Genomic DNA, 20,102 nt, shown 5'->3' on the forward strand with positions numbered 1-20,102 from the left:
ATGCATGATTATGCAAATGAGGCTATGGAACATGACCACAATGGACAATCAATTTTAGTTCAAGTATGAAATATATATCATTTAAGTTCGGGCCAATATTGAAATAAATAGTAGCTATGTCAAAATTCAGGATGATATATAACTGTGTAGAAAGTAAAGATGGGTTTGTATTTTTTTTGGCAGGTCAGGACTTTGTTCGCAGCCTGCAGATGTTCGCCCGAGGCAAGCCCCTTGGGCCCGAGGGACTCAGCTGGGTCAAGCTGCACCTGGTGAATCTTACAGGGCTCAAGAAAAGGTGGTTAATTTAGCCGGGATCTGATAAACTTTGGCTTAATGCATGTGCTTAAAGTGTCATCCCAGATTAGCCTGTGCAGTCTTGCACAGGCTGATCAGGTTCAACACTTACCGCTTTTATTAATTTTTTTAGCGAGGCGGTTTTCGGAGAAAACCCGAGATATTGTCATAGCCAGCTCGTCGTCCTATCATCCGCCATAGGCGTCGTGCTAAAACCTTAACATTGGCCATAACTTTTTAAATATTGAAGATAGCACCTTGATATTTGGCATGCATGTGTATCTCATCGAGCTGCACGTTTTGAGTGGTAAAATTTCAAGGTGAACATCATCCTTCAAGGTCTAGGGTCGAAAAAAACAAAGTCAAGGGAAGTAATAAGCTTTAAATTGACATTGTTATCTGACCTGCCCATGTATATATTTTTGTTAAATAAATCAAAGCGGCGCAGTAGGCGGCATTGTGTTTCTGACAAACACATTGTGGTAAAAGGTCAAGGTCATCCTTTATGGTCTATGGTAAAAAAAGATTTAAGGGAAGTAATAAGCTTTAAAAAGGGAGAAAATTATTCAATATTGAACATAGCCACTTTATATATTTGGCATGCATGTGTATCTCATAGAGCTGCACATTTTGAGTGGTGAATCTACAGTCACGGTAGTGGCTTTTAATTATTTGCTACTAAAAATAGAGATTTGTTACAGACAATTATTTTCAAGGGAGGTAATTTATATAATTATAAATCTCATATTATATATTTCCTTACCAAGAATTGAAGTTATTTTCACAGTTACTGTACAGATTTATTATTTTGATTATTTATAACCCAAATGATTGATTTGTCAAAGTTTTTTTAATGATATAATTATAATTTCTTTGATGTTCATTACATACCTGTTGGCTTATGTCCATAGATACATGATCAACTGTGGTTATGATCTCTTTTAAACCAATAATTGACTGTGAGACCCTCCCCACCCCCACCCCCCCCCCCCCCCCCCCCCCTCCCCCACGTCCCAGTTGGATTGGACTAAATTCAAGGGAAGTAATAATCTTTAAAGGGAGATGATTTCTATAGCTGCAAAATGACCAAATGATAAAAAAGTCTGACAAGCTATCATAGCCGAGCGTGGCACCCGTTATGCGGTGCTCTTGTTCCTTTTAATCATCGTGGTCTGGTAATTATCGCACGTTTTGTGAAGTTTACAATGAGGTTAGGCTTTTCCGTTATTTTTGGGCTGACTTGTTGTACCTTAAAACTATTGATAAATATGAGCCGTCCTCTATTAAAAGAGGGTTTAATGCATGTGCCTTAAGCTTCATTCCAGATTAGGCTTTGGGTTCATTTCCATCCCTTAGATACTGATGAGCAGCAAACAGCATTAAACCTGAACAGAATGAGAGTTACTCACAAGGTGTTCTGGTTTTATGCTGTTTGCACATAGCTATTTTTACTTTGCTTCTTATGGATGAAGGGGTTAAAACCACTCAGTTCCTTTCAGGTCTTCCAATGCTGAGAAGCTGCTCTATGCAGATGAAATCATGCCTGACATTCTGGACTCTGCAGACAACCCTCTCAATGTAAGTTTTTGATGGGAATAGCATTTATAGAAACAAAATATGTACGAATGTTGCAAATGTGATTTTAATGGAGAAGAATTTTAGGCAGAATATTTAAATGAAGATTTATAAAAGTAGGTGAGTCTGTTTTTTCTAGAAAACAAAAATATAATATTGTGATTTGTATCCAGAGAGGAGAAAAGCATTTAACATCTATTACATGTATATCTCAATTGTTCTATTAGATAAACTTACAATCATTTTCAAGAAAATAGAATTCTTGTCAAACAGAAAGAGTTAAAGTTGGGAAATCACATGTCAAACAGAAAAATTTGCTTTGAAATTTAACAAATCAGAAGCGCTTGGGGAAATGGGGTTTAATGCATAAAGAGTCCTCTCATATTAGCTTGTGCACTTCACACAGGATTATCAGGGACGACCCTTTCTGCTTTGATACTATTTTTATGGCCCCGAAGGAGGGCATATAGTGATCAGACTGTCCGTCTGTATGTACATTTGTCCGTCTGTCCGTCACACTTTGCGTTTAGGTTTCGAAAAATGCTCATAACTTCTATGTCGCTTCAGATAGCAACTTGATATTTGGCATTCATGTGTATCTCATGGAGCTGCACATTTTGAGTGGTGAAAGGTCAAGGTCAATGTCATCCTTTAAGGTCAAAGGTCAAAAAAACAAATCCAAGGGAAGTAATAAGTTTTGAAGGGAGTTCTGTACCTGCCAAATGATCAAACAATAAATCAAAGCAGCACAGTAGGGGGCATTGTGTTATTGACAAACACATCTCTTGTTTGTTTAAAGATGGCTCCTGAAAGCAAAAATTCAGTTTAGGTGGGCGGCAATTCGCACAGGCTTATCCGACTCTTTATGCACATGCATTAAGCCCTGTTTTCTTAGAGTGAGATTCAAATAAATAAAAGACGGATAGGGAAGTATTTTTTCCTAGCAATTTAATATACAAAGGGCTAAAAAAACATTCCAATATTTGCTTAACCAGACCTTGACCCAGTGACCTCTTGAACCTATATTCTGTGTGCAGGGTCGGGGCTGGTGGAGGACAATTGAAGAGCCCTGGCAGTGTCTGTCCCTATGTATGGAGGTCGCCAATGCCACACGCAGTGGGGACCCAGCCTCCTACGTGTCACATGTACCCATACATCAGGTAACCATAGCAACATGTCCCCATACATCAGGTAACTCTAGCAACATGTCACATGCTCCCCTTTTTTTTCTCCATTTTGGGAATGGGGCTGGATCTCTTGGATTGGTAAGGAAAGTGTGTTTTGTTTTTTAGCTCGACTATTATATATAAAATATATAGTGGAGCTATCCTACTCACCACGGCGTCGGCGTCTGCGTTAGCGTGCAAATGTAAAAGTTTTCGTACTACCCCAAATATTTTCTTTGTCCCTTGACATATTGCTTTCATATTTTGCATACTAGTTTACCAACATGACCCCAACCTATAAACAAGAGCAGACAACTCTATCAAGCATTTTGTCATCATTATGGCCCCTTTTCAACTTAAAATATGCAGCAAATGTTAAAGTTTTCGTACTACCCCATTTATTTTCATAGTCCCTTGACATATTGCTTTCATATTTTGCATACTTGTTTACAAACATGACCCCAACATATAAACAAAAGCAGACAACTCTATCAAGCATTTTGTCATAATTATTGCCCCTTTTATACTCAGAATTTGCATATTATTGATAAATCAATGTTAAAGTTTGCGTACTACCCCAAATATTTCCTATATCCTTTGACATATTGCTTTTATATTTTGCATACTTGTTTACCAACATGACCCCAACCTATAAATAAGAGCGGACCACTGTATCAAGCATTTTTACATAATTATGGCCCCTTTTACACTTAGATTATTGAACATTTTGCTTAAATTGCCATAACTTCTTTATTTATGATCACATTTTACAGTTGAATTATTACTTTGACAAAACAGCACTTACCTCAATACCACAATGGATTCCACCCAAACAATACCCCACGCCACTACCCAGAATCCCTCCCCCCCCCAACCTCCTCCCCCCCCCCAATTTTTTTTTAACACATTATACCACCCTCCCACCCGCTACCCCCCCCCTACCCCACCAAACAATTTTTTTTTTTAAACATCATCTAATAAATTACCCCACCCCACATTATACCCCCCTCTCACCCCCCTTCCCCCCCCCCATTTTTTTTTAAAGATAATCTAATAAATTACCCCACCCCACATTATACCCCCCTCTCAGCCCCCCCCCCTTCCTACTCCCCCCCCCCCCCCCAAAAAAAAAATAAATTTGTTTTCCTTTTTTTATTTTTGAAAGATCGTCTAATAAATTATTGAATATGAACAATTTCCCCATGATGGCTTACGTTATAATGTCAAGCACTCGAATAGTCAAGCGCGCTGTCCTCTGACAGCTCTTGTTTTTGCAACTTATGCTATACAATTTAACAAACAAGTGTTTGTTGCATTATATTTGCTAAGGTAGTTTGGGCAAAAGTTCCACCAAAAACACTGGTTCCTATACATCAGTTATTTATGTAACCATAGCATTATGTCACATTATGTTCCGACACATCAGGACACAATAGCAAAATGTCCACATACATAAGATAACCATAGCAACATGTCGAAATGCATTATCTCACCTTTGCCACTGAATACGTGGCGCAAATGCATTATTGCAATTCATCGTATCGACCATGTCAATGATGTAACCATTAGAAGGTCTCATTATGCCTTAAGATTATATAATAATCGCCTTTGTCTCCAATTTATATTTAAAAAATATGCTTTTTTGTAGATTAAATATAAAGAACTTACAATGCTACATTTTGCCCCTCAATTCATGTATTTTTGCAATGTGTATTGCATCCTTTTTATAAATGTGGTGTTCTGAGTGTTCTGATTAAACCTACATTCTACATTTATGGGTATGATTGTATTTTCCTAAGCAAAACAGTCATATTTTACACATTAATAGTTTGATGCATGTTTAACATGTACTGCAGCCCGTGCACACTACTGTACTGAATCCTTCAGGACGGGTCCTGCAATGGACTGCAACACTTTGCTGCCCTGGGTCGAGATGGGGAGGGAGCCAAGTCTGTCAATCTGCACCCAGCTGAGATTCCCGCCGACGTGTATTCAGAGGTCGTAGCTCTGGTGAGTAAGCAGCCATTGGACTACCAGTAGATGACTCTTGTTATGGGAAAACTGGGCTTAATGCATTGGCGTAAAGTGTCGGCCCAGATTAATCATTTTTCGCTTCGATATTATTTTTGTTGTAAAGAGGTCTCCTCATTGCAAATATCCAGTTTGGGAGGATATCCAGTTTAGGAGGAAAGAGTGGTTTGGGATTCACACATATGCATTAATAGAAGGAAGAAGAGAAAAAGGCTTTTGCAACCAGCATAAAACCGGAACAGCCTGCGAGTAACTCGCAGTCTGTTTATCTTTTATGCTGTTTGCTGTTCATCAGTATCTAAGGTTTGGAAATGAAGCCTATTAAAGTTGATTCTTGTAAGAAAGCTTTAAATTTAATATTTGATTTTCTAACAGAATTCTTTTATTTCAGGTGGGAAAAGAGATAGAGCAAGAGATAGAGTCTAAGGGACCCCAGGCCAAGATAGCCGCTCTGTGCAAGGAGTACCTGGAGCGTAAGGTGGGGTGTAATCTTGAGTGTAAGGAGTACCTGGAGCGTAAGGTGGGGTGTAATCTTGAGTGTAAGGAGTACCTGGAGCGTAAGGTGGGTTGTAATCTTGAGTGTAAGGAGTACCTGGAGCGTAAGGTGGGTTGTAATCTTGAGTGTAAGGAGTACCTGGAGCGTAAGGTGGGTTGTAATCTTGAGTGTAAGGAGTACCTGGAGCGTAAGGTGGGGTGTAATCTTGAGTGTAAGGTCTGTTGTAAACCTAAGCGTTAGATGGGTTGTAACCTTGATTTTTAGGTGGGCTGTAACCTTGAGCGTAAGCTTGCTTGCAACCTTACATGTAAGATGGGTTGTAATCTTGAGTGTTAGGTGGATAGTAAACATGTGCATTAAGTCTGTTATAATTGCTAATGTAAGATGCTATGTTGCCTTGTTAAGGCACTGATACCAAGTAAAGGCTTTGATACCTACTCAAACCACATACACCTTGATAAGACACTGTTATTCCATTGATGATTAGTTTAACAACTGATACCTATTTAAGGCAATTATTAAACCATTTCAATGAACACTGTTTCCTGCAGGTGATAAAACAGTCGATCATGACGACTGTGTACGGTGTTACTAGTTACGGCGCCCGCAAACAGATTTTCCGCCAACTAGACTACAAGGATTTCCCGGACGAACACATCAATGTGGCCTCACAGTACCTCATGAAGACTACATTCGACTGCATGAGGAAGCTCTTTACCAGTGCTAAGGAAATACAAGTAATCTTGCTTTAAACTATTTATTTAAGCTTAATTGTATTGAAAGCCTAAGGCTTATTGAAACGCTGTTGGGTTGGGATTGAACAAATTACCTCCCTTGCTAGGTGGAAATCCATATCAACTGTGCCACAGCGATACAGGTGAGTATCGAGTTTAGGCGCTTGAATACATAATACTCCTGAAAATATTATGGGCTTAAGTTAATTAATAGCAATATTCTCATATATAGGAATACTTTTTTAATTCATTTCTTACCTATCAGGTTATTGTTCGAGTAATAAATAAGACATGAAAGATTTAAAAAGAAGATTTGTTATTATAAGGGATTAAACTGGCTACTTAAACATTTACTGGATATCCTGTAATAAAAACTGGTTGATTAAGTGGAAAACTGAGAAGTCTGAAAATGTTAAACTTTATTTAAAAATGAATAGGATTTATGTCTACCACTGTTTGTCCATTTCAGATGTGGTTTGACCACTTTTTGTCCATGTTAGAAGTTGTTCGACCACAGTTTGTCCATATCAGATGTGGTTTGACCACTTTTTGTCCATTGCAGAACTGTTTTGACCTCTGTTTTTAGCTCACCTGAGCGATAGCTCGGGGTGAGCTATTGTGATCACTCAGCGTCCGGCGTCCGTCCGTCCGTCTGTCTGTCTGTCTGTCTGTCTGTCTGTTAACAATTTGTAAACATCTTCTTCTACTAAACCATTGAGCCAATTTCAACTAAATTTCATGTGGAGCGTCCCTAGGTCATGGGACAAAAGAATTGTTAAAAAGAATTTGATCACATAACCAAGATGGCCGCCATGACCATATATGGTAAAAATCTTAAAAAATCTTCTTGTCAGAAACCGCTCATCAGATTTTCAAAACATTTCACAGGGATGACCTTTGAAGGCTCCCCTGAAAAAGTTGTTCAAAGAAATTTGATTCATCAAAAAACATGGCCGCAGGAGCTCGTTGAACTTTGCATGTTTATTCGTTTTTGCCTATTTTGTGAAAACTTTCATAAATCTTCCACATTTTTCATGCAATCTGTATGAAATTTGGTCAGAATGCTTATCTTGAAGAAATCTGGGTTGGGATTGTATTTGGGTCATCTGGGGTCAAAAACTAGATCACTAGGTCAAATAATAGAAAAACCTTGTGTAGACAATAGAGGTTACATTTTACATCCAATCTTTATGAAATTTGGTCAGAATGTTTGTCTTGATGAAATCTGGGTTGGAATTGTATATGGGTCATCTGGGGTCAAAAACTAGGTCACAAGGTCAAATAATAGAAAAACCTTTAACAGCATAATTTATTGTTTTTCACTAAGTGTATTATAATAATTTAAAAATCAGATTAAAGAGAATACAATTTTCTTTATTATGGTTTTTATTTCATGAAAATCCATAAAGGATAAGTGTTATTAATCGTTGCTTAATTATTGAACAATGCGAAATATCGGTATTGATTTTTTTCCTGACATGCAGTCCCAGATATTAACCGCTTTAAGCTGTAGACTGTGCTTCAATGCATCGCCGTGTTATTGATCTGAAAAATTGATACGCAGTCGGCATACACACCGGTCATCGAGACAAATTACTGATGTGAAAACAAATTGTACATCGTAGCGGCTTAAATAAACAATTACATCTGATTAAAGATTAAAGATTGCTGCTGATTTAAATCAATTTGAGTACTTTTTGCATATATTTAATGTCGAATGGGAAGCTGTGTTTAGACTCAAGTTGACAAAAATGGCAACGAGATACTTGCCTGTTGGATATAAGGTGAAAGATCTTGAAGGTGCATAAAATAAGTGGCGCTGGGAATGGTTACACGAGAAAGACTACGCTGTAGTCTACGGGCGTGAGGGAAATGGTTGATAAAAGTGGAAGCTTGTGGAAAAGCGATTTGAGAAGTTTGTACGAAAACCCTAAATTATCAGTCTTGTGGGAAGAAGGCATTTCGTTTCCACGCAGAGGACCCTAATCACATAAAGAATATAAGAACCCTCAAGACCAACCAGGTAGGGTTTTTATTTTTTTTAAACTAACACCCCGAATTTGGTCGTATTTTCTGTTGCTAAAGTTTATTGTTTAGTTTTTTTTGCATCAAAAATCAGCAAGATAGATCTAGCAAATTTGCCAATTTTTTTTATTAATAACGTTTGATTCATTGATTGTGAGCTTTTAAAATATTTTGACCTTTGAATAAAGCATAAAACAGTAAAAGAATTTTAACAGTAATTGAAAATACGATCAAATACGCCATTTCTGCTGACTGGGACAGGTCTTTTTTAGTTAAACAAAATGTTTTATTGTCCCCAACATATGAGCCCAGCAGCAAGAAATGTTTTTTTTTACTTTTTGTAAAACAAATATGGGCAACCTACGGTAACCCAAATTCGACGATGTTCTATTTTTATCGATTAAATGGATGATTATTGTCTTGGAATCATTTCAAAGTAATACAGCCGAGTTTAAAATTATTATTTTGTGCTATTTAACATTTCATTATTTCTTTAATTATTTGCTAAATATTGCTTCATGTAACCATTACATCGTCGAATTTGGGTCACACCGGGATACAATTATTTAGCATTCAAACAAAACGATTGGGATAAAAACTAGGGGAACCCATGCTGAAATTTTCAATTTTAACTGTTGAGCAGAAGCCACCATACCCAATTTTCTTAGGTGAATGTGGAGGCTTCTGGAAGCATGATTCTGTGAATATAAATGGTGACAAACATTTGATTCTGCATTTATTAAACATGTATTATTGACTTTTTAAAGTATGTGTGAAAAATATAATAATTTGTAACGACTGTTACAGGTTTGACCGGGTTCTTCAAAAGCAACACCTGCAGTCGAGTCCATGCCAGACAGTGGGTGCATGTGAATGAATTGCCTTTTGACTAACTTTTGTGTGTTCCTTATCAAATACATGAAGATTTTCAAATATATGTATATGTTTTTTTTTTTAAAGAAAATAGAATAACCAGAACAGGTACAGGCACCCTTTTAATGCGTCGAATCCAGGAGCCTCCGGGGGCCTCTGGCCCCCTTGTCCCCTGGACCCACTGAGGGCCCTGCGGCCCCCAGCCCGCAGCTTTAAGTTCAGGATTTTCAAAATATCCAACTTTGACCCCTGCAAATGCTTTGCTAAAACTTTGGCTACAGTTTCTAATATTTGGCTACACAAAATTCCATTTGGCTAAAAAGTTGGCTACAGAAATTTTTGGGCCAGGGGAGCCCTGTTTGGATTGTATTTGGGTCATCTGGGGTCAGCAACTAGGCACTAGGTCAAATAATAGAAAAACCTTGTGTAGACTATAGAGGTCACAGTTTTCATCAGACCTTAATGAAATAGAGTCAGAATGTTTGTCTTGTTAAAATCTGGGTTGGGATTGAATTTGGGTCATCTAGGGTCAAAAACTAGGTCAGATTTAAAAAAAACTTTTGTAGACAGTAGAGGTCACAGTCATTAAATCTTTATGAAATTTGACCAGAATATTAATCTTGATAAAATCTGGGTTGGGATTGTATTAGGGTCATCTGGGGTCAAAAGCTAGGTCACCAGGTCAAATCATAGGAAAACTTTGTGAAGACAATAGAGGTCATAGTTTTCATATGATCTTAATGAAATATGGTCAGAATGTTTATCTTGATAATATCTGATTTTGGATCGTATATGGGTCATCTGGGGTCAAAAATTAAGTCACCGGGCCAATTCTAGTAAAACCTTGTGTAGATGAAAGAGGTCACAGTTTTCATCACGTCTTAATGAAATTTTGTCAGAATGTATTAATTAATGAAATTTGGCTTGGGATTGTATATGGGTCTAATAAAATTTAAGTTTATGAAGCAAGGTTAGTCAGGTGAGCGATTCAGGGCCATCATGGCCCTCTTGTTCCATTTCAGATGTGGTTTGACCACTTTTTGTCCATTGCAGAAGTTGTTCCACCCCTGTTTGTCCATTTCAAATGTGGTTTGCCCACGTTTTGTCCATTGCAGACGTGTTTTGACCAGTTTTACCATTTCAGACGCGGTTTGACCACTGTTTTTCCATTTCAGATGTGGCTTGACCACTGTCCAGTTCAGATGTGGTTTGACCACTGTTTGTCCATTTCAGACATGGTTTGACCTCTGTTTTTCCATATCAGACGTGGTTTGACCACTGTTTGTCCATTTCAGACGTGGTTTGACAAGTGTGCCCTGGCCATCTCTCGTACTGCCAACTCCCCTGTGGAGTGGATCACGCCTCTCAACTTTCCCGTCATCCAGGCGTACTATCGGGAGATGTCCATGAACCTGGATTGCATGCCCGTCTTCATCAAGGACTCTAAATTTCTGTATGGGACATTGAACATTTCCTGTTCAGTGTTGTTTTGTCATTCAAATGTGGGGCCGCTATACGATTCATTATTGTAAAGAGGCTATATTTTTTCCCCAATGGGGACCTTAAAATTGACAATAGAAGCTTTAAAAAAATGTATAATATTGCAGCAAACACTTGTATTCCCTATTTAAATTATTTGTTAGCAAAAATAACAAGAACGCTGATTTTCCAATTTGATCATATCTTAGCAATTTTCCCAATTCTAAGGGACCCAATCACATTCTCAAAAAGGTGAAAAAACTCCCCTATTGGTTACTTGTCACTAATCAAAGTTCCTCTAAATGACATTTGGCTTTTACTTGTATTGACAACTTTTGTCAACATAAGTGTTGACCATCCTATTTCTCAATTAGAGGAATACATTCAGTTTGAGAACCATCACTCTGGTAAAGTAATGAAAATATATTATTTACTGACAAGAAGTTTAAAATAACAATATACTAGTAACATCTTTATAGTATTTTATAAGTACATCAATCCAAAGACTGAAATTTGTTCACAGTGCTTATTTTCAGCCTGAAACTAAGTTGTGATTTCAAACTCTGTCCTTGGTATAGATGACTCTGGAAATTACCCAGAATGCATCCTGCAGTTTCCTGGAAAAATCGATGGATAGTGTTTCTGATACGCCTGTGCCAACCTAATGCACATGCATTAAAAATGCCTTACGTCTGGTTTGTGTTGTTTGCAGGCAGGTTCACGACAGGAGACAGAAGAACGGGTTCTCTCCGAACTTTGTCCACTCCCTGGACGCCACCCACATGATGCTGACTGCTTTACACTGCCATAGGTATGGACTACTGTGAAAAGTGTGTATTTTCCCCTACCGGTTTCACCGGAGGGGACTTATGGTTTTCGCTCTGTGAGTCTGTCTGTCTGTCACACTTTTCTGGATCCTGCGATAACTTTTAAAGCTCTTAATATTTTTTCATGAAACTTGAAACATGGATGGATGGCATTATGGACATTATGCATGTCATTTCATTTTGATCCTACATCAAAAATTCTGGTTGCTATGGCAACAAATAGACTAGAAATACTGCTGAAAATGGTGGTTTTCTGGATCCTGCGATAACTTTAAAAGTTCTTCATATTTTTTCATGAAACTTGAAACATGGATAGATGGCAATATGGACATTATGCACGTCATTTCATTCTGTTCCTATGTCAAAAATTCTGGTTGCTATGGAAACAAATATATATAAAAAATCTGACAATGGTGGAATTTCTGACAATGGTAAAGTCGGTAGGGGACATATATTGTTTGGCAATAGTCTTGTTTGTCATGGTAATACTTTTTTCATGGTATCAAAAACTTTGATGGTGTATTTTGATGAAAGGAAGCCACTGCTAAGCAGAAATCCAGTTGAGGTGGAGTTATCCCTGATTAGCCTGTGCACTCTGTGCAGGCTAATCTGGGACGGCTCTTAATTCACATGCAATAAGCCCCGTTCTCCCAGAGCCATACCAGGAAGTGCACAGGCTAATCTGGGACGGCACTGTATGCACATGCATTTAACCCCGTTCTCCCAGTTTCATATTCCATTGCAGGAAGGGTATCACATACTCTGCTGTCCACGACTGCTTCTGGACCCATGCTGCAGATGTTAACCTCATGAATATTGTAAGTTAACCTCATGAATATTGTAAGAGAACAGTGTATCGTATTTAACCATGTATAACCCACACCTATGTGTAACAGCATCCCATTTTTTAAATCTATAATGGCGGAAAAAGTTTAATTGCCATGAAAAATGGCAAATCCTGATTCTAACTTGCTGACATTTTACTATTGTGCAAGCTTTTGATCATGTGACTCAAACATTGATAAGTGTCAGTGAATAGATATATGTTATGTCATATTCGAATTTTAGCCTGTATGAAATTTCTTATTTAATCCTTAAACACTGAGACACATATTTTGACGCATTTGTAGTCCCTTAGAGAGTTGAATTTAATTTAAGACCTTTATAACCTGATTGAAGTTTTAAAAGTTTCAATTCCAACCTTAAGATACTGTTGAGCAGCAAACAGCATAAAATCTGAACAGACAGAGTTACTCGCAGGCTGTTTGGGTTTTCTGCTGTTTGCACATAGCTATTTTCAATTTGCTTCTAAGTGGGAAAGGGTTACAGGTATTTTCTTTTTAACAAAACTCCAGTCTAGAAAAGTGTTGTTCCTGACTTGCATAATGGGGACAGCACAGGCTGATCAGGGACGACTCTTTACACACAGGCATTAAGCCCAGTTTGCACAGAGCGCGACTCATTTGAACTGTATTGTGAGTGTATTGTTGTCCATCTCAGAACACAAGGGAGCAGTTTGTGGCCCTGCACAGTAAGCCCATATATGTATTGTATTGTGAGTGTATTGTTGTCCATCTCAGATCACGAGGGAGCAGTTTGTGGCCCAGCACAGTCAGCCCATATATGTATTGTATTGTGAGTGTATTGCTGTCCATCTCAGATCACGAGGGAGCAGTTTGTGGCCCTGCACAGTCAGCCCATATATGTATTGTATTGTGAGTGTATTGCTGTCCATCTCAGATCACAAGGGAGCAGTTTGTGGCCCTGCACAGTCAGCCCATATATGTATTGTATTGTGAGTGTATTGTTGTCCACCTCAAATCAAGAGGGAGCAGTTTGTGGCCCTGCACAGTCAGCCCATATATGTATTGTATTGTGAGTGTATTGTTGTCCACCTCAGATCACGAGGGAGCAGTTTGTGGCCCTGCACAGTCAGCCCATATATGTATTGTATTGTGAGTGTATTGTTGTCCACCTCAGATCACAAGGGAGCAGTTTGTGGCCCTGAAAAGAGCCCGACTCATATGTATGGTATTTTGAGTGTATTGTTGTCCATCTCAGATCACGAGGGAGCAGTTTGTGGCCCTACACAGTCAGCCCATATATGTATTGTTTTGTGAGTGTATTGCTTTCCATCTCAGATCACGAGGGAGCAGTTTGTGGCCCTGCACAGTCAGCCCATATATGTATTGTATTGTGAGTGTATTGCTGTCCATCTCAGATCACGAGGGAGCAGTTTGTGGCCCAGCACAGTCAGTCCATATATGTATTGTATTGTGAGTGTATTGCTGTCCATCTCAGATCACAAGGGAGCAGTTTGTGGCCCTGCACAGTCAGCCCATATATGTATTGTATTGTGAGTGTATTGTTGTCCATCTCAGATCACCAGGGAGCAGTTTGTGGCCCTGCACAGTCTGTCCATATATGTATTTATTGTATTGTGAGAGTATTGCTGTCCATCTCAGATCACTAGGGAGCAGTTTGTGGCCCTGCACAGTCAGCCCATATATGTATTGTATTGTGAGTGTATTGCTGTCCATCTCAGATCACGAGGGAGCAGTTTGTGGCCCTGCACAGTCAGCCCATACTCCAGAACCTGTCCCAGTTCTTCATGGACCGGTACATCAACAGGTTGGCACAAAACTACATATGATCTTGAAGTTGCCAGAATAGATGGATCCGAATTTTCTGCAAATGTTTAAACACTTCCCTTCTTGTTTAAATTATTTATTTCCAGACATCTTATATCAGAAATATGATGCATTTAATGAAATAGAGCAGAATGAAAATTTATTAAAAGTTCAATTGCCAATCATTTAATGTCTGAATGCAAATTTTGATAGTATTTCAAATTTTATTTGATTTTATATATTATATTTTATTATTCCCCCAGGAGGGTTGCATATAGCAGTTGAACTGTCAGTCAGTCAGTCAAGTCAGTCTGTCCGTCCGAAAACTTTAATGGCCATAACTTTTTCAATATTAAACATAGCAACTTGATATTTGGCATGCATGTGCATCTCATGGAGCTGAAGATTTTGAGTGGTGAAAGGTCAAGGTCAAATGTCAAATATATGGCGTCTGTATGTCCGCCCGAAAACTTCAACACTGGCCATATCTTTTTCAATATTGAAGATAGCAACTTGATATTTGGCATGCATGTGTATCTCATGGAGCTGCACATTTTGAGCAGTGAAAGGTCAAGGTCATCCTTCAAGGTCAAGGTCAAATGTCAAATTTTGCAATATTGAAGATAGCAACTCGATATTTGGCATTCATGCATATCTAATGGACCTGCACATTTTGAGTGGTGAAAGGTCAAGGTGATCCTTCAAGGTCAAAGGTCAAATATATGGCTTCAAAGCAGCGCAGTAGGGGGCATTGTTTAGTAATATATGTAATCTTATATTATTTTATATTATATTTTTATGCCCCCGGTAGGATGGCATATAGCAGTTGAACTGTCCGTCAGTCAGCATGATAGTATATGTGTGTATGTCAGTCTGTTCGTCCGTCCGGAAAAAAAAATTAACGGCCATAACTTTTGCATTATTGAAGATAGAAACTTGATATTTGGCATGCCTGTGTATCTCATGAAGCTGCACATTTTGAATGGTGGAAGTTCAAGGTCATCCTTCAAGGTCAAAGGTAAAATTTATTTTTTTTTTTTTTCAAAGCGGCGTTCTCATTAAGCTGCACATATTGAGTGGTGGAAGTTCAAGGTCAAGGTAATCCTTCAAGGTCAAAGGTAAAAAAAAAGAAAAATTTATTTCAAAGGGGCACAATAGGGGGCATTGTGTTTCTAACAAACACATCTCTTGTTCTGTATTTACATGTGTATGCAAGTGTCTACAGGGACAAGTTTATCGTATGGTTAAAATGATGCACTGGAAGTGTTTAAAGCCATGGTGATTATTTCACTTAAACTTTTTCTACTCTGTCCACTTGTTCATGTTTGAGTATGTTTGTTTCAGTTCTAATCTGGAAGGTTCCAAACGAGACAGATTGGCCAACACTCTCACCTCGGTACCCTCCACAGGTAGTGATCACTATCTGACCCTTGCTCTGGGAAAACAGGGCTTAATGCATGTGCATAAAGTGGCTTCCCATATCAGCCTTGGCAGTCTGCACAGGCTAATCACAGGGCTTTTTCCCCAATCTTTGTGAATCGGCCTTGGTCCCCTCATTTTGGGAATACAAAAAAAGGTTTTGTGAACTTTCAAAAATTGTTGAAAAATGAGTTGCAAATTGTTAAAAATAGTGAAATAAGATGGCCTGAAAGGCCCAAAGTCGCTCACCTGAGATAACAAGATATGATTGGGACAAATCTTCTGATCAAGTTTCACAAAGATCGAAATATAAATGTGGCCTATAGAGTGTTAACAAGGTTTTACTATAGCCATATAAGGAAAAATGCCCCGCCCCCTGGCAGCCATGTTTTTCAACCAACCGGCATCATTTTTGAATTTGTCCAAGATATTATCGGGATGAATCTTCTGACCAAGTTTCATGAAGATCAGACAGTAAATGTGGCCTCTTAGAGTGTTAACAAGATTTTAATAGCCATATAAGGAAAAATGCCCCGCCCCTTGGCAGCCATGTTTTTCAAGCAAACGTAACCATTTTCGAACTCATCCAAGATATCATTGAATCCAATCTTCTGACCAAATTTCATGAAGATTGGACAATAAATGTTGCCTTTATAGAGTTAACAAGGCAAATGTTGACTCTGCACAATGGACGACAAACAAAAAGCGATCACAAACTTTAAAAAAGAGTAGTAAAAAATTTTTTTAGTAGGGAACTTCTTTAAATTGTGCAAGTTTGATTCACAAACTTCTCAAATTTGTGAAAAACAGACATTCTTTAAGAAGAAAAAAAGCCCTGAATCAAGGACAACATATTTTGCTTCAACTAAATTTTTGTGTGGAAAAGACTTTGACACTGATAGCTTATGCCGACTGCACGGGTAAATCTGGGACAACAACATGCATTAAGCCTAGTTTTCGCAGAACGATGCTCATATATTCTTAAAGCTCTGTAGGGAAAAGTTACTGCAATTTCTTGAAATTCAACATTCACTTAGTCTTGTGGTATTGGTTTTAAGGGTTTTTTACATTAAAAAAAAGATTATTTGCTGGGCACGAAAACATGAACCAATCCTTAAGGTTTGTGGTTCAGGTCTTCTAAGCTTTGCTAAATCAAATAATCTTTGCAACAAATATCACTACATGTATTCTGGCAGTTTTCCTTATAAGTCTATCGTGAAACTTTGCTCAGAATAATTGAGATCTTTTGGTTCTAGGTGAGCGCCTAAGGGCCAAACTAGTTTTATGTTGAACTGTAAATGATATGTTTTATAGTTTTTTGAGTTGTAAGTGAAATTGATAGTGAACGGTATTGTTCTCTTTAACATGTTCTTTCTTTTATAAAAGTCATGCTTTCTTTTCAACCTGTTCTTGTACAGTGACTTTTAAGAAATTTCTTAGATAACTGGTTTTCTTATTTTTGTTGTTGACAGGTACATTTGACCTCAAGAATGTCATGGACTCCACGTATTTCTTCAGTTAGTTGTTGAGTTTGCGATGCTTATGGGTGATCATTGGTGTTACATGATTACAACGTTGGTTTCCATACATCATTATGCAGGGTTGTTAACAAGGAAAACAATTTAATGACCAAGAGAACGCTGGCAAAATAACGGTGGTGGAAGTAAGCATGTACCGGTATTGGAGGTGTGTCTTAATGACTACACCAGCTCACATGTGTCGTCCTATGGAATATTCAGGAAATCAGGATCAGCATCAAGATTTCACCATACACTGTTAAATAAAAGCAGACAAATATAGCTCAGATCAGTGGTGCTACGATTCTGTTCCATCATAAGCATATCATTGGTTTGTGAAAGCAGGGAGAATTTTCTGATGCTAATGGATGACACATGATCACAGCGGCAAAACAGTGGGGTAATTGATTGTGTGGGGTATAAATCAGGAAAACATGACAATATTGACACAACATCTGCATACAAGTCATAACTGAATGAGATGTGTCAATTTCAGGATTGAAAATCAATTTCAAGATTAAAAATCAATTGGCATACTTTTCATGAATGGTTCAAATAAACTTTGGAATAGTTTTTTGCAGAGAAGCCATCCATGCCATTCTGCATTTTTGATGAGAGTTTTATACATAGGCAATGTAGTCAATAATTTATGCCCCCGGATGGAATGATCCGGGGTATATTGTTTTTGGCCTGTCATTCTGTCACCAAAACTTTAACCTTACATTTAAGTTTTGCAATAACTTTTGAAATATGGAACATAGCAACTTGATATTTGGCATGCATGTGTATCTCATGGAGCTGCACATTTTGAGTGGTGAAAGGTCAAGGTCATCTTTCAAGGTCAAATGTCAACAACAAAAAAAGCGGCGCATTAGGAGGCATTGTGTTTCTGACAAACACATCTCTTGTTTATTAATAAATTAAGACCTATAATGGAATTAAAAGTTTTCAAATGGTATTGGCTGAAGCCAATTTTTTTTCGGAAATCAACTTTCACATAAAAAATGACTTTTTCCAATACAATCTTTCTTGATTCCATATTAGCATTTTAAAATGCAGATTCTATAGTCGTTTGTATAAATAATGCTTTGTGAGTGAAGTTTCAATCGCCAGGGCACAGCAAGACTTTGTTATTGTATTAATGTTTACCTGAATTGGGGTGTTTTTATACTATTATTTTCCTTAATTGAAATATGGAGTTTTTAAGGATAATAATCGTAGTGAATGTGTTCATTAAATGGGCATATGTTTTTTGTTATTCAGATAAGCATAATTTATACTGTTGAATGGAATATGTAATAAATGTAACTGTTTAACCTCAAACAAATTGCAACAGAAATAAAAGCAAAAGAGGCAAAAAACTACTTTTTATACGCCCGTCTATGACGGGACGTATTATGGTATACCCCGCGTCCGTCTGTCCGTCCGTCCGTCCGTCCGTCTGTTAATGTCGTACGCTACGTCAAATATCCTTTGACAGATTTTCTTCAAATTTTAACACAATCTTAATATTGATAAACCCTGATCCCCTTTCGTTTTTGACGGAATTCTGAATTGTCGTTCCAGAGTTATGGGACTTTGTTCGTCAAAATTTCGTGATTTCATTGAATGTCCTACTGTAGCTCAAATATCCTTCGATGGATTTTTTTCAAATTTCAACACAATCTTAATATTGATAAACCCTGATCCCCTTTCGTTTTTGACGGAATTCTGAATTGTCGTTCCAGAGTTATGGGACTTTGTTCGTCAAAATTTCGTGATTTCATTGAATGTCCTACTGTAGCTCAAATATCCTTCGATAGATTTTTTTCAAATTTCAACACAATCTTAATATTGATAAACCCTGATCCCCTTTCGTTTTTGACGGAATTCTGAATTGTCATTCCAGAGTTATGGGACTTTGTTCGTCAAAATTTCGTGATTTCATTGAATGTCCTACTGTACCTCAAATATCCTTCGATGGATTTTTTTTTTTTTTTTTTTAGTATCCCTGAAAAATTGAACAAGGTGAGCTTTTTTCTATTCCGATTGTACACTACCACTTACCCATCTACATTTCTCTTTTATTATTGGTCAAAATATCTATAACAGGTTTACTTCAACTCCATATCCTCTAAAGAAATGCATACATATACTCAAAAAAAGATATGGTATGAATGTCAAGGAGACGGCGCTCCATGCTCATGTACTTATAAAATAAACCATGTATTCAAATACAAATAAACTGAAGTAAAAAAATGATTCAAAGGGTTATTTATTACCTTACTACTTCATTGGCGAACGACGGGCGTATCATGCGCTCATGGCGCAGCTGTTTATTGCTCTTGACCTATCAATGGCGATTTTTTATATATAGCATATGCAACAGTCCAAATCACTAAAACATTTTCTGTTGCAATTTGTTTGAGGTTCGGTGAAAAAATCTAATATCGGTCCTAGACTTTTTACCCAGATTTAAACATGGCCGTAATATTTAAAGAATAAAAATTGTGACCAAGTTTCATCAAGAAGAGTCATACATGTGGTCACTAGAGTGTCGACAAGTTTTTGTGAATTGATGACCAAGTTTTGGGATGCAACTGATCCAGCTTGAAACTTGACCTTGATATCGTGAATTTAAACATTCTGAATAAGTTTCATTAAGTGTGAGAAACAAGCACCCCCTGTTAAATAATTTTAAGGTATCAAAATTTGCAATACCGGTATTTTAACCTCGCTGAGTGACCTTGACCCTAGAGACCACAAGTCTTGCCTGTCCCACACAGCCAGATTAAGGAGAGCAATTGCAGAAAATAATCCTAGAATCCATTGATGCATGTTGAATTAGGTGCTTAATTATTAATAAGAAATCAAATTAATGATCTTTGACCTCAATGTGTGACCCTAACCTTGTCTTTAGGGTTAAGGTCTAGCAAGTCATTCAGCCTCAGATGATTGAGAACAACTGTGATAAGTTTCATGGCTTTGGTTCTTAAGTTATTGAAGATGCAGCAAACTACAGACAAAATCCTATACATAAAGGGTTCATATCCATAT

The 20,102-nt window shown here is 37.7% G+C and overlaps 1 protein-coding gene across 5 annotated transcripts in view; it reads left to right on the plus strand.

The window, feature by feature from the left end:
* LOC127881089 (DNA-directed RNA polymerase, mitochondrial-like) overlaps positions 1 to 17,639 on the plus strand; it is an 82,541-nt gene extending 64,902 nt beyond the window's left edge. Inside the window, exons 24-35 of one of the 5 annotated variants that reach the window (XM_052428774.1) lie at positions 184 to 295; positions 1,794 to 1,872; positions 2,907 to 3,029; positions 4,923 to 5,045; positions 5,458 to 5,628; positions 6,114 to 6,299; positions 10,490 to 10,647; positions 11,386 to 11,484; positions 12,246 to 12,318; positions 14,046 to 14,131; positions 15,475 to 15,539; positions 17,022 to 17,639. In XM_052428774.1, the coding sequence (XP_052284734.1) occupies positions 184 to 295; positions 1,794 to 1,872; positions 2,907 to 3,029; positions 4,923 to 5,045; positions 5,458 to 5,628; positions 6,114 to 6,299; positions 10,490 to 10,647; positions 11,386 to 11,484; positions 12,246 to 12,318; positions 14,046 to 14,131; positions 15,475 to 15,539; positions 17,022 to 17,071 (1,325 nt within the window). In that variant the 3' untranslated portion in view covers positions 17,072 to 17,639. The other 4 variants (XM_052428772.1, XM_052428776.1, XM_052428777.1 and 1 more) reach the window with 4 other exon arrangements.
* The last annotated feature ends 2,463 nt before the right edge of the window (positions 17,640 to 20,102 follow it).

Source organism: Dreissena polymorpha, chromosome 5 (assembly GCF_020536995.1).
Source record: "Dreissena polymorpha isolate Duluth1 chromosome 5, UMN_Dpol_1.0, whole genome shotgun sequence".
In the NCBI taxonomy this organism is placed as follows: Eukaryota; Metazoa; Mollusca; class Bivalvia; order Myida; family Dreissenidae; genus Dreissena; species Dreissena polymorpha.